Source organism: Phaeodactylum tricornutum, chromosome 13 (assembly GCF_000150955.2).
Source record: "Phaeodactylum tricornutum CCAP 1055/1 chromosome 13, whole genome shotgun sequence".
NCBI lineage: Eukaryota > Bacillariophyta > Bacillariophyceae > Surirellales > Neidiaceae > Phaeodactylum > Phaeodactylum tricornutum.
The window spans coordinates 430,784-448,277 of record NC_011681.1 but is presented as its reverse complement, the minus strand read 5'-3'; the positions used below and the strand labels follow the sequence as shown (position 1 = coordinate 448,277).

At 48.7% G+C, this 17,494-nt stretch overlaps 6 protein-coding genes across 6 annotated transcripts; 2 read left to right on the top strand and 4 right to left on the bottom strand.

Moving 5' to 3' along the window:
• Nucleotides 1-1,648: 1,648 nt before the first annotated feature.
• Nucleotides 1,649-2,545, bottom strand: PHATRDRAFT_37569 (predicted protein; the record flags this gene model as incomplete). Its single annotated transcript, XM_002181521.1, has 1 exon — nucleotides 1,649-2,545. One exon carries the CDS (start codon nucleotides 2,543-2,545, stop codon nucleotides 1,649-1,651), a length of 897 nt encoding a protein of 298 aa, XP_002181557.1.
• Nucleotides 2,546-2,937: 392 nt separating this feature from the next.
• Nucleotides 2,938-4,769, top strand: PHATRDRAFT_47374 (predicted protein; the record flags this gene model as incomplete). The annotated part of the gene is made up of 2 exons (XM_002181691.1): nucleotides 2,938-4,297; nucleotides 4,387-4,769. The coding sequence occupies exons 1-2, from the start codon at nucleotides 3,007-3,009 to the stop codon at nucleotides 4,767-4,769; spliced, it is 1,674 nt and encodes a 557-aa protein (XP_002181727.1). The 5' UTR covers nucleotides 2,938-3,006.
• A 162-nt stretch (nucleotides 4,770-4,931) lies between these two features.
• Nucleotides 4,932-5,507, bottom strand: PHATRDRAFT_37567 (predicted protein; the record flags this gene model as incomplete). Its single annotated transcript, XM_002181520.1, has 1 exon — nucleotides 4,932-5,507. The coding sequence occupies one exon, from the start codon at nucleotides 5,505-5,507 to the stop codon at nucleotides 4,932-4,934; it is 576 nt and encodes a 191-aa protein (XP_002181556.1).
• A 582-nt stretch (nucleotides 5,508-6,089) lies between these two features.
• Nucleotides 6,090-8,259, bottom strand: PHATRDRAFT_47373 (predicted protein). Its single transcript, XM_002181519.1, has 3 exons — nucleotides 8,147-8,259; nucleotides 6,853-7,457; nucleotides 6,090-6,782 (listed from the first exon to the last, which is right to left on the bottom strand). Exons 1-3 carry the CDS (start codon nucleotides 8,201-8,203, stop codon nucleotides 6,146-6,148), a joined length of 1,299 nt encoding a protein of 432 aa, XP_002181555.1. The 5' UTR covers nucleotides 8,204-8,259; the 3' UTR covers nucleotides 6,090-6,145.
• Nucleotides 8,260-9,649: 1,390 nt separating this feature from the next.
• PHATRDRAFT_14003 (predicted protein) lies at nucleotides 9,650-10,735 on the top strand (the record flags this gene model as incomplete). The annotated part of the gene is made up of 1 exon (XM_002181690.1): nucleotides 9,650-10,735. A coding segment is annotated over one exon (1,086 nt), but the record flags the coding sequence as incomplete, so codon positions are not given.
• Nucleotides 10,736-12,362: 1,627 nt separating this feature from the next.
• Nucleotides 12,363-17,003, bottom strand: PHATRDRAFT_47371 (predicted protein; the record flags this gene model as incomplete). The annotated part of the gene is made up of 1 exon (XM_002181518.1): nucleotides 12,363-17,003. The coding sequence occupies one exon, from the start codon at nucleotides 17,001-17,003 to the stop codon at nucleotides 12,363-12,365; it is 4,641 nt and encodes a 1,546-aa protein (XP_002181554.1).
• Nucleotides 17,004-17,494: the final 491 nt, after the last annotated feature.

Sequence of the window (17,494 nt, the reverse complement as noted above, 5' to 3'; positions counted from 1 at the left end):
TGTGGGGGGTCATACCTCACAATCATATGGTTTTGCTGCGATGGGACTAGATAAAAAAAGACCCATCTGAACTAGCAAAGGTAGTCTATGGAGTTTTTTTAAGGGCTAACCAAAAATGGATTGTATCGTGATGGCGATCGACAAAGCATTCCAGATTCCATGGACGAGAACCACTTTCTTCCGTAGCCAACATACGGATAGATTTGTACCGGGTGACAGGTACGGCCGGTCGCCTTGAGTCTCACAGTCAGCCCAACTTCCCAGGCAGCCAGCCTGAAAAACAAAGAGCATCCCCTTGTTCAGGAACTATTCCAGTAGTGTTCTGTGTTGTCTGCAACACCACGCAAGTTCTTTTTTTCCGTTGCGTTCACCCTCCAAATGGGTTTTTCGTCCGCTCTCATAGGCGGCGGAATGGGCCTGAGCGTCCAGATGTACTCGAATTGGATCAAGAAGGTTCCGATATCACGACGTAAGGCTATGTGAATGCATATACTATACGTTGTATCTGTGGACCGCTGTTTTTAGATTCTTTTCTAATAATTTGTCTCCTCCCTCCCCTTTAGAACCTTGGCTCCACGCTTTTTTCTTTTTGTCGGGGTGCTACGTGGGTAATATATACCCCGGGGCCGAAAAGGCCCTAGCGGCGCGAGTCAACGAGAAGCGCGCCGCCCTTGGATTGCAACCAATGGTTGGAAGTAACCACTGGTTCAAATACGAAAATCCAGAAGAAATGAAAAAGTTGGCGACATACAGGGTACCATAGATCCTTTAACGGAAGCAATATGAATAACTGAAAGCGTTATGCCTTCAAGGAATTCAACATAGGAGTCTCCTTTCGCAGCCTTTGCCAGAGCATATCCACTGTCAGTTGTGCTAGAACAACCTTAACTGTTAACATTATCTAGCAAGACGATACGCCTTTGATTACATCGCTTTCATCGGATGAAGGTATACAACCGCAAAGCTATCGGGTAGCAGCATCTCTAATCAGTGAACAGAATAGGTATATCTCTAGCGTCTCATAGTATTTATTGAGCTAAAATTGTTCAAGATTCAATTTCATGAGCAACGCTCAGTATCACGACTTCGGAACGAATGCCAAGCAAGGTTGGCTGGCATCAGAACCAATCGCAACCTTTTCGACCTCCAAACTCATTTACAGTTACACTCTGTCTGTGTCTCTTTCAAAACGCCAAATCATTTCTCCTTTCGAGTTGCTGATACTGAGTGCATTTGGTGTTTGCTAGCCAAGTCACAGACTGTAATCTCCCATCGTAAGTTTCAAAATTCTCGACGAAGATCACATATGGTGAAATTGTCCGAACACACTCACTTTCTTGCTTTTTGCGCCCGACTCGTTGCAGCCGTGCGTTCTTCTGCGCGACAATGGCTGTCCCCCGACGCCGCCAATCCGGCGGTTTGGTCAAGTTTGGCAAGCTTTCGTCCCGGATTCTCTCCATGTTGGACGTGAACTATATCTTCGCCAAAACACGGACGTTGCTGTTGTACGGCTTTGCCCCGGCCGTCGTTTTAATTGGTCTGCGTACCGAACCCCGACCGAGTCCGTGGGATTTGGTCAATATTTGGGAGTAATGTGGTAACGATCCGTTGGACTTTACGGATCTCCAGAAGCAGTAGAGAGCGCCAATCATTCCATAAAATGCCATCTACCAGTTACTACTTGTGCGCCGCTTGGTCTAGCCAAAACGCGGAGATACACTGTAATTGTTTTCGTGTCATCCCACATGTAGGGACAAAGTCGAAACTCTTGATGTACGGTTACTAGTCGATGGTGTGTACTGCACAACTCAAAGAAGGCATCGTCCTCCTCCTCGTAGCCGGGAACGTGATGGGCGTAGGTCAGAACTACGCGTCCGTGTTTTGGGTGCACTAGTTGGTCCACGGACCGGGCCAACGCTGCGTGGGACCGATGCATCCACAAACATTCCGACAATATAGCCAAATCAAAGTTAGACTTGTCAACGCCATGCGAAAGGCGCATCGCTTCCCGGACGACCGGGTCGACCGAAGTTCCCCAATCATGTCCAACCACGGCCACTGGAGGGGGACGAGGAAAATATGGCGTACGCCGATCACAAATTGCATCCCAGTTTAAACCAACCGTTTCTCGTAAAGACTGCAGGACAAGTTCGTCGGGGTAGTCGGTGAGAATAGACAGATCCGAACCGTGTGCGAGCGCCACCAGAGAGGGCAGACCGGTACCCGCGCCTAACTCGACCGTCTTCTGATGCAGCAGGAAGTCTTTGGCACAGCGAGCCAAAAAATCTGACAAATACAAGGACCCGCTCCAAACGCAATGGGCAAAGAGCGTTCCAACGTCTGGTGGAAGTGACAATGTGTAAGTCTGGTCGTGGCCGACTGTAACTACTTGTATCAGGCGTTCAGGGTGATCATCTTGTTCATCCTGATCTTTGTCGTCGGCAAAAAGTGATCCTATACAAGTCTCGTTGTCTGTGTTTTCGTCGATGTTTTTGGGGTTTTCTCGCGGCAAGAACTCGGGAGGAATCACGTGGGATGTTGCCATGATGAGTGAGACTTCTGCAATGCTTCAGTCGATGCCTGTCCCTAGGTTTGGACTGTCCGCGATTTTACGGCCAAGAAGGAAAAACTCGTAAAAACTAGGTCTCATGGAAAAGACACAGGAGCTGAGCGATACAGACACCAAGGTAAATAAGGAAGAGGAATAACTGTAAACACAACCTGCGTTGCGTTCCTCACTGTTTTCGTAAGGCACATCAGTAACATTGGACTTTTGTCAGATCCGAGTCGCGCACCGTGAACGTTTGCCGAGAAAAAGGTTGCGTGCGAAAACAGTGCGCGCAAGGCCAAAAAATCTCGCGCCATCGACACCAACTGGTAAGAGTTGTCCAGCGTTTTCAGTCTTCGCTCTCGCTAGTTTTGGAAGTTGGTTACTTAGCGTTCGGTGACATTATTGTCAAGGACTGTCACAAAACTTGTGCTGACTCTACAGTAGAGACCAAACTCATGGCAATGCAAGATTCCGCGCTTGCAGACCCACTGCTCGATCCCAATGTGACGCCAAGCTCGCACGAAGAAAGTTCTCAGGGAACGCCTGATGAGGCTGTTGTCTCGGCGGAATCGCCCTGTCGCAACCCCGCTAGTCCTTCCGCTGAAGGCGGTGACGATCCGCAAGTAGACCCGTCCACCGGAAGAGACCCTTGGAAGAACCACAATGTACGGCTGTCGCTGGTCATGTGTGCGTGCTTTGGTGTGGCCGATTCCATTTGGGGATCGGTCGTCTTGTCCGGATTTTTGTACGCCTTGGGCGGCGCAATGGGCCAAGCATCCCGAGACAATACCTTGGTAGGTACTGCGGAAGCGGTGGAAGGTTTGACTCAATTGCTGACGGCAGTGCCGATTGGTATGGTCGCGGACAAGTTTGGTAAAGCCAAAGTCGTACGAGCCGGTGGAGTCCTTATGTTTGCCACGATTGGGATTACGGTCTGGGCCTTAATGATAGTAAAAGAGGATGCGGAAGAGTCTACAGAGGCCGCGAAGCAGTCGTATTATATTCTGGTGGCAGCATTAGGGCTTTGGGGGATTGTCAACGGAATTTCTTACGGACCTTCGCAAGCGCTTTTTTCCGATTCCATCCCGAAGGGTAGACGAAGTGAGCTTTTGACCTACCTGTATTCTTGTTACCTCCTGTCGTCGACTATTGGTCCGATCGTGGGCATTGTCTTGCTGTTGACCGTGTCCAAGAATCAGGATGATTGGTCGCTCAAGGAAATTTTTCCAGTGTTCTTGGTAGGCGTTTGTCTCGAGATTCCGGCAGCTGGTCTCATGTTTTTCTTCGACGACAAGCACGCCATCCCCGAGAACGAAGACGACGAAGCAGTACCAAGAACGCCACTGACGGCCACTGTAGGCTTTCCGTCGGATACCGTAGCGGATGTCAGGGAGGAGGCAGAGGTCGAGGTGCCGAGGAACCTTTCCAAGAAGATTGTACCGTATGTGCTCTTCTTGTCATCATTGATCGTTTCTTTAGGGAGCGGAGCAAGCGTCAAGTATTTCCCACTATTTTTTAAAGAACTCGGTTTGGGTAGTGCAGCGGTACAAGGAATCTTTTTGGTCGTGCCCATTAGCATTTCGGGTCTCTCTTTTGTCAGTCAAAGTATCAGTAAACACCTAGGGCGTGTAGAAACGACAGTTTTGTTCAACATGGCTGGTGTGTCTCTCCTATTCTTCATGACGTGGCTAAGCAACCGTGTGGAGCAGGGGGATAGTAAGCGCATCGGAATCATTGTCGTGGTTTGTAAGTCTGTCTTTTCGGCTGTATTCTTGTGGATATCTGTCGGGGTGATCAGAATTTCTCATAGAGTTTAACCCTTTTTTGTGTTGCAGACTTGATTCGAACGGGGATAATGAACTGCACCTATCCTTTGCTCGAAAGCATTTTAATGGATAGTGTCAAGTCGAATGAAAGAGCAATGTGGAAAGGTTTAGAGAGTATATCATCGTTTGGGTGGACTGGGAGTGCCCTAATCGGTGGTGTTCTATCCGACAAACACTCTTACCAATTTACATTTGCCATTACGGCTATTATGCAACTTGTTGGAGGACTCCTGCTTCTCTTCATTCGACCCTTTGTTGATCCTGAAACGGAATCTAGCGACACTTCCGAAGCCTGTGAAAGTCAAAGCGCTTCACTGGTATACACCGACGAAGTGACCGATCAAGACAACGCCAACGGGTCGCTTCCCGAACCCCTACTTTCTTCACTATAGTGTGAATGTCTACCTAACTTTAACAGATCAATAAAATATTCTCAAGATAAATTCAAATCTAGATATCCTTAATACGAAGAAAGAGAACGCAATCATCAAGGAAGGCCAACACGGATTCGACATTCAGAATTAGTGGCGCTCAGTACTGGTTCAGGTTTTTTCTTACCGAGCCTCATCTTGTCCGGTGGCAACGGCAACGGCAGCTTTCGCAATGTCAGCAAGATCATGCTCCAGGGCTTCCAGGCAGTCTTTTCTGAGGATTCTCTTGAAGCAGGCGAAATATATTTGAGACCACCACCGATGTGGAACGATACCATACGACAAGGACAATCGGCATGACCTTTCGTCTATGGTTGTCAGGGTATGAGTTGCCGTGCTGGTAGAACCCAGCGCGTCCGTCGCCACAGTGAACGACTTTGGGTCATCTTCCTCATTGTCTACAGCCGTGGTCGACACAAGCATCTTGTATGTGCGACCTTTGAACTGTCGAACCTCTACCCACTTGGACCCTGCTTTGACACTGCCTACGTTTTGTGATGCATTGCTGCTTCCCCTAGGATTTCTTCGATTGGTGGGATGGGGTTGATACACTCTTACACTCATGCAAGTAGAAAGGTGATTCGGATAAGAGTCTACATCAACAAGGAGGGCCCAAACAATAGAAGCAGACGCGCTGATATCCAGACTTTTGGAAATCCCTAGAGAATGGGGGAATGCCGACCGAGAATTAGACGACATCAAAAACACTACTTTGTATGGATCGCGTGGGGACCATTTAGATGTTTACGAGCGTTAATGAAATCTGAGTGATTCCTGCGAATAGCGCGAAACCTGTCGAAATATCCGATTGTTGTATCCACCGGCAAATTGTGTGCGTGTATTTGGTATCATTCATGTTTTGCTTCTCCACCGTTGTAAACGACAATTATTTCATTTGATTCATCTCAGAAGTTCCTTCCTGTTCTCTTATCTTCGTTGCTATTCATTTACAGTCACTTTCAATCATCCAATCAAAAGCTCATTACGAGAAATAGTAACTCTACAAATGTTCACCACATTACAGCCTCACGAAGAGTCATAAACTTACATATCAACTCAAATTAGATTGCACTGATAAATGAAATAATACACTTTCGTTAGCGATCATAGGGCATTCACAGTCAATGCAATAGCAATCGGCTAGAAACCCTACCTTCCAGAGCAACACAACAAGAAGTGAACTTTTTGCTTCGACTTGATAGTGACTAGAAAGGTAGCTGTAAATGGATTCTGCTTGCGATTGCAAATGGTGTGATACAATAATATGACGTAGATGGGGTTCGGTTCACAAACAACATACTATCAATTATAATTGTTTTGCTAGAGCTCTTTGAAGTTTATTTTGAGCCGTCCTCCTCGTCATCGTCATCATCGTTGTCCTCCTCCTCCGGCTTGCTTCTTTTCTTACTTGAGCCGCTGACTTTATCCAGCGTTCGTTTTCTTCCCGGTGAAGTGGCTCCAGGCGAACTAGAGGATCCCATTTTGTCTCCTTGGGTTCTTCCTCGAGCAAGGTCGTCTTTTAGCTGCGCAAGACGGCTTTCCATAACCTGATTTCCGCTTTGTCCCATGGAGCTAACACCTCCTTGTCCACCGCCACCCATACCGCCTTCCATTTGTTGCTGCATCAGCTGGAATTGTTGCTGCGAGTTATAGTTACCGCCGCCGCCTGTATTTCCGCCCCCCATTTGCGGACCTCCCAGACCCAAGGATGCACGCTGTTGTTGACTCAATTGGGCGGAACCAAACATCTGGTCGAGACCCTGCTGGTTAGAGGAACCACTATTTTGAAGCTGTTGCTGCATCATACCCAGTCCCGGATCACCGTTGTTGCCCATACCATCTGGTCCAGCCTGCTGCTGTAGCTGATGTTGCTGCTGCTGTAATTGCTGCTGTTGATAAAGATTCATCATCAAGGTTGTTTCCTGGATTTCATTGAGGAGGTTCATGTGGTGGAGCTTTAGCATTTCGTAATGTCTGAGAAGCCAACAAACGGTCAGGAAGGGCAAACGACAAAGCTCAGTGAGTTTCTGCAGACAAGACTTACTGATTAGGATTCACAGACATCCCCATATTGCCGAGGCCACCGCCCGTTAAGTTACCCAAGCCCAGGCTCGACGCACGACGTTGTTGCTCGGCGCTTTTCTGCGTATAGTGATCGTGACGGGAGGCTTCGTACGCCGCAGCCGCACCACCCCCCACAAAAGGGCGGTGCGGAGGCATCGAAGGGTCGCCATCCATACCCATGGTTTGGCCCAATGATCCTAAAGAGCCGCGTCGGTTCATTGTATCGCCCATCATTGACATTCCAATGGAGGAATTCCGTCTAGCCATCAAGGCGTTCAAGTCCATCTCGCCACCAAATCCCATGCTCGAATTTCTTTCAATAGGACCTCCGATGCTCATACCACCAGGATGACCGCCCTTTTTGGGGTCCATTGGATCGTCCTCTCCATCTTCACCCGCTTTGCGCCCGAGACGCCCACTTACCACCCTCACACCCAGACGTTCTAGTTCAACCATGACCCAGTCGCGACTAGGTTTTGGTCGCATGGTAGATCGCCATGCTCGAGTTAAAGCCTTCGCTCTGGCACATTTTTCGTCCGCTTCAGAAGCAGGGAAAGTCCCGAGCGCAATGGTTTTGCCGGCCCACTGTGCAAAAACGAGGGGGGGGGGACAAGAAATTGTGAGACGCCTGTTGTCGTCAGCAATGCCGAGACATATTTCAAAAGTATCAAGTCTCAGCGCGCCGGTCATGTGACTGGCAAAAATTTCAGAATCGGAGACCTTTCAGATTATGTGGAAAACGAGATTCTGTCATGAACGGTTCTATATCCTTAAAAGAATGTCGCATAGACAGGTCTTCCGATGGAAACGGCACCCAACTGAAAGGAATCGCGTTTATCACACATTTTTCAGCCGCACGCTTTTCCAAAACCGCCAGTACCGACCCTACGCACATGTTCCGTAGCAGCATCATCGAAAAGACTACCGAAACGAGGCACGATGACCGCCCTCCTGTCTAGAAACCTGTATTGATGATGTTGGCCTCTTCGCTTCCAATGACTTTGGGTCACATGACCACCACCAAGTCATCGAGCCCACAACAATCTCTTTGGAAGACACGAGAACGGTAACATCCTTTCTTTCTCACTTGATGGCCTACAGAAACAATGGCCATGCGTTTGTAGAAATCGCCACTGCCGTCGATGCTTGCGGTATGGGACATTTCTCTTTCATGGAACGTAGCGGGCCTTATCAAAATGGCACATCGCGCACAGTGCTACAAAGACAGGCACGCCGAGGGACTATTTGGCTAAACGAGCCAATACCAAACTCACCTTGACGTGAACCGCCTTCTTTCCGGCACCAGCCGCGTTGAAACCTGTTGTGCTCATGGCGATGTTGCAAAAGGTTGATTGCCCGGTTTCTTATGCGCAGTTTGTAGTGGCCGCTGCCGGTTTTTCGCGTTGAAAGTTCGCAAGATCCTCCTGCCATTAGAATTGAGGCCCCCGCTTGCACGTGTAGAACAACTGTAGAAACCAGTACCGGGAGCTCCGTACACACGGAGAACCACAGTTGTCCTTGCGATCCCAGCCCTGAGTCGCTAATTGGCCTTTTACGGTACTGGAATGCTGTGGTTTAAAACATCAACTGGCTTAAATCGTTAGGTAGCTTTTGGGATTCGGCATCTCACAGTTAATTGAAATACGTACCATGAAGGGAATTTTTGAATAGTGGGGAGTTCATAAATCCGGGTTTTCCAGGAGCACAAACTGTTTGGACCAATAGAAAATTTTCAGGAATTACAGTTGTAAGGGACTCTCACGCCCTCAATTGGTAGGGTATTATGTTAGATTAGTGTGGCATGCCTGCTTACACTTCTCGTTCGCCAAAGAAGCACGATCGTGTGTGTGAGTGCCCAGCCTGTCGTCAAGAGCCGGAGAACGACGGTACACGTGACACGTGGGACTCATCGATCACTCGTCGTGCGCTATCCACCAGCGGGCCTTGCCTGAGCATCTACTGTTGTCCATATCCATCCACTTAGACTTGCAAGCGTGCGCAGAAAAGAAAACAATTTGGCGGAAGTTCCTTTGATGGTATCATCCAACGAGTTCACTGGAGAAGTCGAGTCACAATCCGCCAGCGTATTTGTGTGTGCTACCGAATCGACTTTCTCCTGGCTTATGCCATCGCTCTTGTTGATCTATCGTCAAAAGAAGTAGTGCAGAATGGATCCTGCCAGCAACGGTGACCGAGACGACACGAGAACTCGAAAATCTCGCCGGGAACATCGCCGTCGCAAACCAAGACACAGTCGAAGCCGTTCGCGGTCTCCGGATCGTCAGCGGGCGTCTCCGCATCCATACAAGGAGGAAACACCTTCCAGGAGACGACTGGCGAGCAACACTCGCAAACAGCGCGAACGTTCCGGTCGTACTCCCTCGTCTCCACGCGCTCGTAGACGCGAGAATGATGCCGAAACTAAAGAACGGTCCCACCGTGTTTTGAAACGCAGTCGACGCCGTTCACGGTCACCGCGACGTCATCGTCGACGAAGCAATCATAGTGCTAGTCGAGATCGTTCACCCCGTCGACGTGCTCCCAGTGCCTCATCAAGATCTCCGCGCCCGCGACGTCGTCCGCGGTCCAAGTCACGACATAGTCGAACTCGGTCGCGTTCCTACCCGTCCTTGTCTCCGGCTCTCCGTGCTGGAATCGTCAGTAGTGACGAGGAAGAAGAGAATCAGTGCATTCGTAAGTCCTCGGCTTACAGGAAACAGAGACAGTTGTTACGACAAGAGCAGTCACCCGTGAGCCATACTCGATCGCCTTCCAGGGACGACACGGTTGGACATTTTCGGGGAGACCCCGGTACGCTTCTCCTCGATCGATATAAAGTGTTGCGGCAGGTCGGTATTGGTACATTTGGTAAGGTTTTGGACTGTACCGATCTGCGACGGTCAGCGTCCGGACCAACGTCGGAAGTCGTTGCCATCAAGGTGGTTCGGGATGTACCTCGGTACTACGAATCGGCCCTGATTGAAGCCAAGATTGTGCGGCAAGTAAACCGCCGAGGTGGACGCGGCTTATCCCACTGTGTCAACTTGCATGACGCTTTTACTTTTCAAGGTCACTACTGTATAGTATTTGAGTCTTTGGGACCAAGTTTGTATGATTTTATGAAGCTACACAACTACAAATCCTTTCCCATGGAGTGCGTGCAAGATTTTGCGATTCAGTTGTTGGAAACATTGGAGTTCTTGCATTCGTTTCGCCTGATCCATACGGATCTGAAGATTGAAAATGTGTTACTCATGAATGCACGTGAAGTATCTTTTTCGCACGGTGATCGTCGACACCAGCAATATGTGCCGGCATCGACCCGCATCAAGGTTATTGACTTTGGAGGAGCCTGCTACGACGAGGAAAAGAAATCGACGGTGATCAATACCCGTCAGTACCGGGCTCCCGAAGTTATCCTGGGAACGGGCTGGAGTATGCCGTCTGACATATGGTCCACCGGGTGCATTCTAGCAGAACTGTACCAAGGAGAACTACTGTTTTCGACTCACGACAATTTAGAACACTTGGCCTTGATAGAACGTACGCTGGGACCTTTTCCTCGCCATTTGGTGGAACGCGCCAAAAAATTGGGAGGTAGTAGTGACAGCAGCAGTCGACGATTTGCTAGGGAAGCCTTCGACTCGAAAGGTCGGCATCGCATGGGACGTGTTTTGTCGTCCGAGAACGCCGCGTACGTTCAAAAAGCAATGCCGCTGGAACGACTCATTGCCTCGCACGACGATTGGTTCTTGGAATTATTACGACGTATGCTTGTGATAGACCCGCAAGAACGAGCCACGGCGCATGAGTGTTTGCAATATTTGACACGAGTTCGCCGGAACGTTCCGCGCTTCCTTTGACAGGATCGGTGTGTCCTGGTTCTTCGTTTATGTACATCGAGACGCATTCTAGAAATTGTTTAATGAAGGTATTAATAATAGTTTTACAGGCTGCACATAGCGTTTCGAATGGCGAGGTGGTTTTTAGATTGTGACCACCACCACAACGAGGAAATCGCCCGACTTGCCAAAATGCTGTATTTTTTTATAGCCTTTGCGTCGTCGGTCCGTCTAGTAAGTAGTGCTTATGCTTTCACGAGAGGCCCTTTTTTCGAGAAAATGCGACACGCTGTCAACAAGTAAACGCATTTACTGTTAGTATAGACAAGAACCCTTTCTCCGCCCTCACAACGACTGTCTTTCCTTTGTTCGACTTGTGGCTTACCATGGCTTCACTGTTCTCTACCGAAATCTTGTTGTTTGCCGTGACAGCGGCTTTGATGACGCTGCAGAAAAAAGCGGGTGCGACGGCGATGACGCCTGGTACATGTGACGCCCCCAAGGAACTGCGTAACGCCGCATTCGTCTTCGTTAAACCGCATGCGAATACGCTGGCAACCCAAAAGCTTGTCAGAGAAACGTTACTTTCCAAAGGTATTGAGATTTTGAGTGAAAAAGATATTGATGGCGTGACAATTGACGAGCATAAGTTGATTGATCAGCATTACTATGCAATCGGTACGTACGGCATCGATGGCGCTCCTGTGGGTGTAGATTGAGGGATGTTGGAGTTAATGCTGCACGTCAGTGTCTCTCACACATATTTCATCGTTTTCTGCGAACACATTGCAGCATCCAAGGCTACTATTTTGCCGGCCAAGGACATTCCTGTGCCGGCCGACAAGTTTGTCCAGGAATTCGGAGAACCCTGGGATCAAGTACTGAAGGAAGACCGGGCTTGCAATGCCATGGAGGCTTGCAAGCGTTTTAATGTGAACGCCGATGGTCTTGATGCACTCTGGCAAACGGCCACGAAGGTAGCCAAGTTTGGCGGTGGCTTTTATTGCGGATTGGTGCGCAAAGACAATCTCGAACTTTACGTTTTTAATGCATTCTTCATGTCTATGCGGAGCAAATTCGTCGGTAAGGACTGCAGCATTCACTGCTTTGAAGTACAATGGAGTCCAACGTCGTTATCTTGGGAAGATTTCCGGAACGTCGTTTTGGGACCAACTGATCCAGCTGAAGGTCCTCCGGGTAGTCTCCGGAAAACAATTCTGGAACGGTACCAGGCGCTGGGACTTAAAGATGAACCAAACAAAGGCGACAATGGTGTACATGCCTCCGCGAGCCCATTCGAAGGTTTGGCCGAAAGAATCAATTGGCTCGGGAAATCTATCGAGGCGGATTCCTTCGGTAAAGCTTTGTTGGATGCCGGTCTTCCGGTATCAACGATTCAAGAATGGTCAGTCGATCCTCGCATACCTATGCCAGATGGTTCAATCGGGAGTGTCTTCGATGCTCTCGAAGATATGAATGTTGACGAGTGTTTAGCCAAGATGGTGGCATTGAACAGTTTAGGTGATGCCATTTGAGAAAGAATAGGACGCGAAGATTGCTGCATCACCTTAAATATCCGGGCTAACAAATACGATTGACAGTAAAGCGGTGGAGACCTTAATAGCCATGAGTAATTAAACAGCATACTTTATTGCCCTTTGTATGCATGATGCACATGATAGCCTTGATAGACGGCCTTGAACACTGCCTTCGCCTTCAAATCCATGAGACCCTTCAGTTGCTTCGTTTCGTATTTGGAGAGTGTATCCAAAAGACAGTATACGGCAGGTGTCATACTTTCCTTGACAGTCGGATTGGTGTCCTGTTGGAGGCAGTAGACAAAGTCAAGTAGCAAGCCCAGCACGTGCTTTTTAAAAACGTCTCGGTGCGCGTACACTTGCTCGTACAACCGTGTCAGCCGCTGCGCCCGGTCCGCAATATCCAGACCATTCTCGCCGGTTCTGTACAAAACATGTCGTTGTAACGAGCGCAGGACCTGTATCATCGACGGAACGCAACTGTACACTTGTTTGGAGTAGCGCAGAAAGATTGTCATGATTATTCGTCCGCAAGAGGCAAATATATGATCCGTCACATACTTCACTTTTCCATTTGGACGGAGCACATCCGTCAGCCGACACAACAAATGAGCCAAGTCCAGCTCCCGACAGGCAAATACGTCTCGTCTCAAAATCAATTCTACAACCAAGTTTACTGACTCCTCAAAATCATGTTGCCATGAAGCACCGGGAGTAAAACCGTAAATTGAATCCACGGCAACTCGAAATAGAGTTTGGCCGTACTTCGATGCCACTTCGATTTGGTCCGTTTCTTTCACACATTGCACAACGTATCGTGAAAGACGAAGATTCAGTGGCCTAGATCTTACCAACAATTGCTGGTCAGATACAAGACGTTCAAACATTTCCTCCAGAGCTTGCTCATGAAGACTGCCGACCAACTGACAAAAACTAGTATCCAACAGCGGAAACGAAACCTGGCAATTAAGGATCTGGTCGAGAATTTGCCGGGCAACTGCAGGAGATGGTCTTGTCTCTACAAGACATGCCACTACGTACCGCCTGCAATGTAAGGCATCTTTAGAGAGAGACGCGTTGCAAAGCGAGGCTATGCAAACAGATTCAATATCCCTTCTTGTTTCGGCAAAGGGACAGTTTTCCGAATCAGTGGTGAATCGAATGAGATCTCCAAACAAGAGATATCCATGACGGCTACATGTACTATCTTCGCTTCCTAAGCAGAGTTCTGCAACCAATGGAAACAACAAACCGCGAATGTTTCTGAAAGCAGTTGAATCCGACGTCTCCTCATGAAAGAGTTGATTTGATTTCATGCCTTTCAGGATGGAACGTCCTAGGCACGCAACTACACCAATCTCATGAACCCGTTCTGACTTGATTGAACTATCGATGCAGAATGCTGTTCTGATGAGTTGCTCAAATCTTTGTTTTATCTGCTCCTCGAAAACTCCGGATACACGGACGAGCTGCTCCGTCAGTGCAGAAGATGCCGTCAAAATTTCTGCCATCACTTCCGACGTTGAAAGGGAGGTCTCAAGACACAAATGCTTTACTGACAGCACTATTGTCTTCAAGACCTCCGTGATTTCTTGAGAATTACCCAACACGTGAAAAAGAGACCCCGCGTCGATGCGAGTAAGGGTGCTGGCCACAGCAAACCTTAACACTTTCACTAGATGAAGAGCTTTTTGAGATATATCGGAACTCAACATCGCCATGGATCTACAGACTTGATCCAACCTCAACAACGAGTCGACGAAATCCATGGGATCCTCTAGGTGGCAATACAGTGAGGCTAAGCTGTTAACAAACATCAAAGGCCTTCCAGTCTTTTGCAAACATGCCAGCATTGTCTTCCGACTTGACTTCGACAATGCAGTAGTCGAGTCGAAAAGCGGCATTTCTGTCACGAGATGCGCATCAAGCTGACCAGATTTGTCCTTGCTGTTGATTCCAAGGGGTAAAGGAGAAGTACCCGATGACTTCGTTTCGTGGAAGCGGATACTTCCGAGCGTTTCGATTGCCGACGTTACCGAAATCGATGTACAGGAGAGGGCGGCAAGGGCAAACTTGGAAGCTACGCGAGCATCCTCCAAAAACGAGGAATCGTACAGAAGTGCTCTTGCTGTTTGTAGATTTTCTCGTACGGCTGCATTGCTTTGAGGAATCTTACAAGAATCGAGATGACATTCTGTCGTTGCTTCGTCAGTAGCCAAAACTCCAATCATCCATTCCAAAAAGAGTCGGACGTCTTCGTCTTCAGCGTATGGCGACCATGAAGCGAAAGCGCGAGCAACTTTACTCCATCGAGAACCTGACAAGGGAGAGTCCTCATTCTGTTTCGCAACAAATCCAGCAAAAAACGCTAACTTGCTAGCTTCTATGGTGAAAACATTGTTTCCTTCTATCGACCTCAGAGCCCCCAAATTTATGCGCTCTTGCTCATGAATCAGCGAATGTAGTTGGCGTAGTCGATGCAATGCCAAAAAGAGGAGCTCGTCCAGTATTTGCTCGTAGCCCGCCAAATCTTCTCCTCCTTTGGCGTATTGCGATGCAGTTGATAGAATCTCCATGACTGAAGGTGGAATCTCCAGTTGGGTTTCCGGGCCCAACCAAAAGGCACACCTTGCGTGTAATTCAATAAACCACCCACAAAGCCGTAGCCCTGCACCAGTGAGAGAACCCAGTGAAGGACTGATGAGTCTTAAAAGCGCAGTGTCGACGACCTCCTGACACAATGATGCCACCTCGGAAGCTGTCCCACTGTCAACTCTCACATTTTGTACCATGACGATTGTCAGCTCTACGACTGAATCCAACGCACGAACGGTGTTTTCCAAGGAACTATCACTCTCTTTCAAACCCAAGATAAACTTTTGGATGGTTTCAAATATTTCTTTCACCTGAAAGACCGGACTGTACTGAGCAGAGTTGGCGAAAGCCGTCATCAATGATGTATGTTGTAGTAGAGACGGAAGTGATACAGCATTCTCACCTCCCTTTGTATGGGTAAGGACTCCGACCACTTGCAGAATTGCACGAATTAAATAGCCTTGTCGTCTTAGCTTGGTATACGTCTCCACAACTACGACCAGAAACTGGGTTATCTCGTTTCCAAGTCGGTAATCGCCACCAAACTGAAACAAGAGGACCGTAATGGAAGATATCTGTTCATGAAGAAGATTGTGATTCAATTGCATCAGTGTTCGAAAAGAGTGTATACAATTAGCAGCAAGTGCATTGTCAGCTGGCTGCACCATCTGGGTAGCCGATAACGAACTCAGCTCATTGGTGATAATGCCCAAATACAAGAGTTGTTTTCCGTCCACGTCTTGTGATGGAAGGTAGGCGTCTTGCTCGAACAAAGACTCCAGACACTCGCGTAGAGCTTGCGTCGCGGGACTGATGGTTTCTGGTACTTTTGAGGAAACCAGCAACTTACGAAGGGGAACAGTCAGAAATACGAACATTTGAAAGAGAACCGTATTCGAGATTTCGGAATTAAGTGAGCCTTTCTGCCTCTTGTTCTCTCTCTCCCTTACCTCCCAAGCCATGGATTCATGCAAAAAGCCACGGAGTAAGACGGGCACGGTCTGAATGACATCGACGTCCTCCATAACAATGCTTTCTGTTATCGTCTTCAGCAGAGAATCTTGGTAGCATCGAAAGAAAAGAGTAGGTTTGTCTCGTTCGCTGAGTGGAGATCCTGTGTCCATACTGTTATCTTCTTGAACAGGGATTGTGCCCTTGGAGAGCAACGATCGAAATCCATCCATATGCTGCGACACGTCAAAGAGACTTTGGTAAAGAAAGTCTCGCAGCGTTGTTCGCCCATCAGGGTTTGTATCCAACAACGTATACGTCCGCGATGCTGCCACCAGGACTTCTCGGGTTGCCACTAAACCAAAAATCGTTTTCGGATTGCCCTTGCCGGAGCATTGGAGCTTGCGCAGAAATCGTACCGTGGCCTGCAGTGCACAGGTCGTGCGCTTGGCGCTAGAAGAACCCTGGTCGTTTCTGGTTAGACACTCCACTAGGGGAATCCACACCTTGTGGCAGGCGACGTCCAAAGTCGGTGCGTACAAGTTTGACGCCAGAATTGTTTCGTACGCTTGACAACCAAATGCTCGGGCCTTCTCTATTTCCGACGTATCGTCGGTTTCCAGGATGCATTCATTGCGTACACAGAAAACAGCAATTCTGGGAACAAGCTTGAATAAAGTCGACTTGGTCAAAATACTTTCCCATTGATCATCTCTCTGCAAATCGTTCTGGTGAGAGGTAGCTGCGACCAATTGGAGACAAACGGAAAGTGCACGCCACACCAATTCGTCCGTGGATACTTCCGTGCCCAAAATATTACGAATTGCCCATGGCAGGAGCACAAGGGAAACTTGCGGCGTCGTCAAGGTGGAACACGATGTCACTGTTGTGGGCGTTGTGGACGTGTTGTCATCTTGGCAAGCCTCGACGTAGTCCATCAACTCCGTAGCCGCTGTACGAAAGCCAGGCTCGGTGAGGATTCCCTTTTCCAGAAACACCAGTGTGCTGTCCAGAATGCCATCGTTTACAACATTTTCGGACTCCACAAACAGGTCCGTAAACGGGTTGGAGCGCGCCGGCGTAGGCGCTCGTGTCTGTGATGGAGGCGTACCATCCAGGCTCATTTTCGGGGAGGCTCTCGTCGACGTAGCACTTTTCGTGCTCGCCGTTCCTTCGGCCGATTTACTGCGACGGCGTTTGGGCATATTAAGTCGGCGAGAGGATTGCTAGCCAGTTTGGCTGTGTGAATGAGGGGGGTTTACGATACGATGGGACAGGTTGTGCCTTGGATTCCTCCATGGTTGGATTTTTGGTCGGGAGAAGGAAATTTCTTGGTGTCCAGGGTCAACGCGACGGTAGACGGAGCGACTGATTTCCAAGCACTCTCACCGTGAATACGATAGGTACATCATCAAGACTGCCACAGACCGCGGCGCGAAAGTCTAACAAATAGATCAATGATTGGTCCAAAAATGTCTGTGGACGTGTTTCGGGAGTGTCTCGATTTGTTCCGTGATCTGGTGGACCGTGATTGTCTGCCCTCGCAACGAGACCAAGATCGATCGAACTGTATCTGTGCCCGCAATGAAGCATAAGCACGACACACGCCGTTGACTAGCAGTAAAAGTGCCTTCCCAATATCCGCCATTTACCTAACTTGCGGTGATCGTTTGGATAAGTGCATATTGGAGATTCC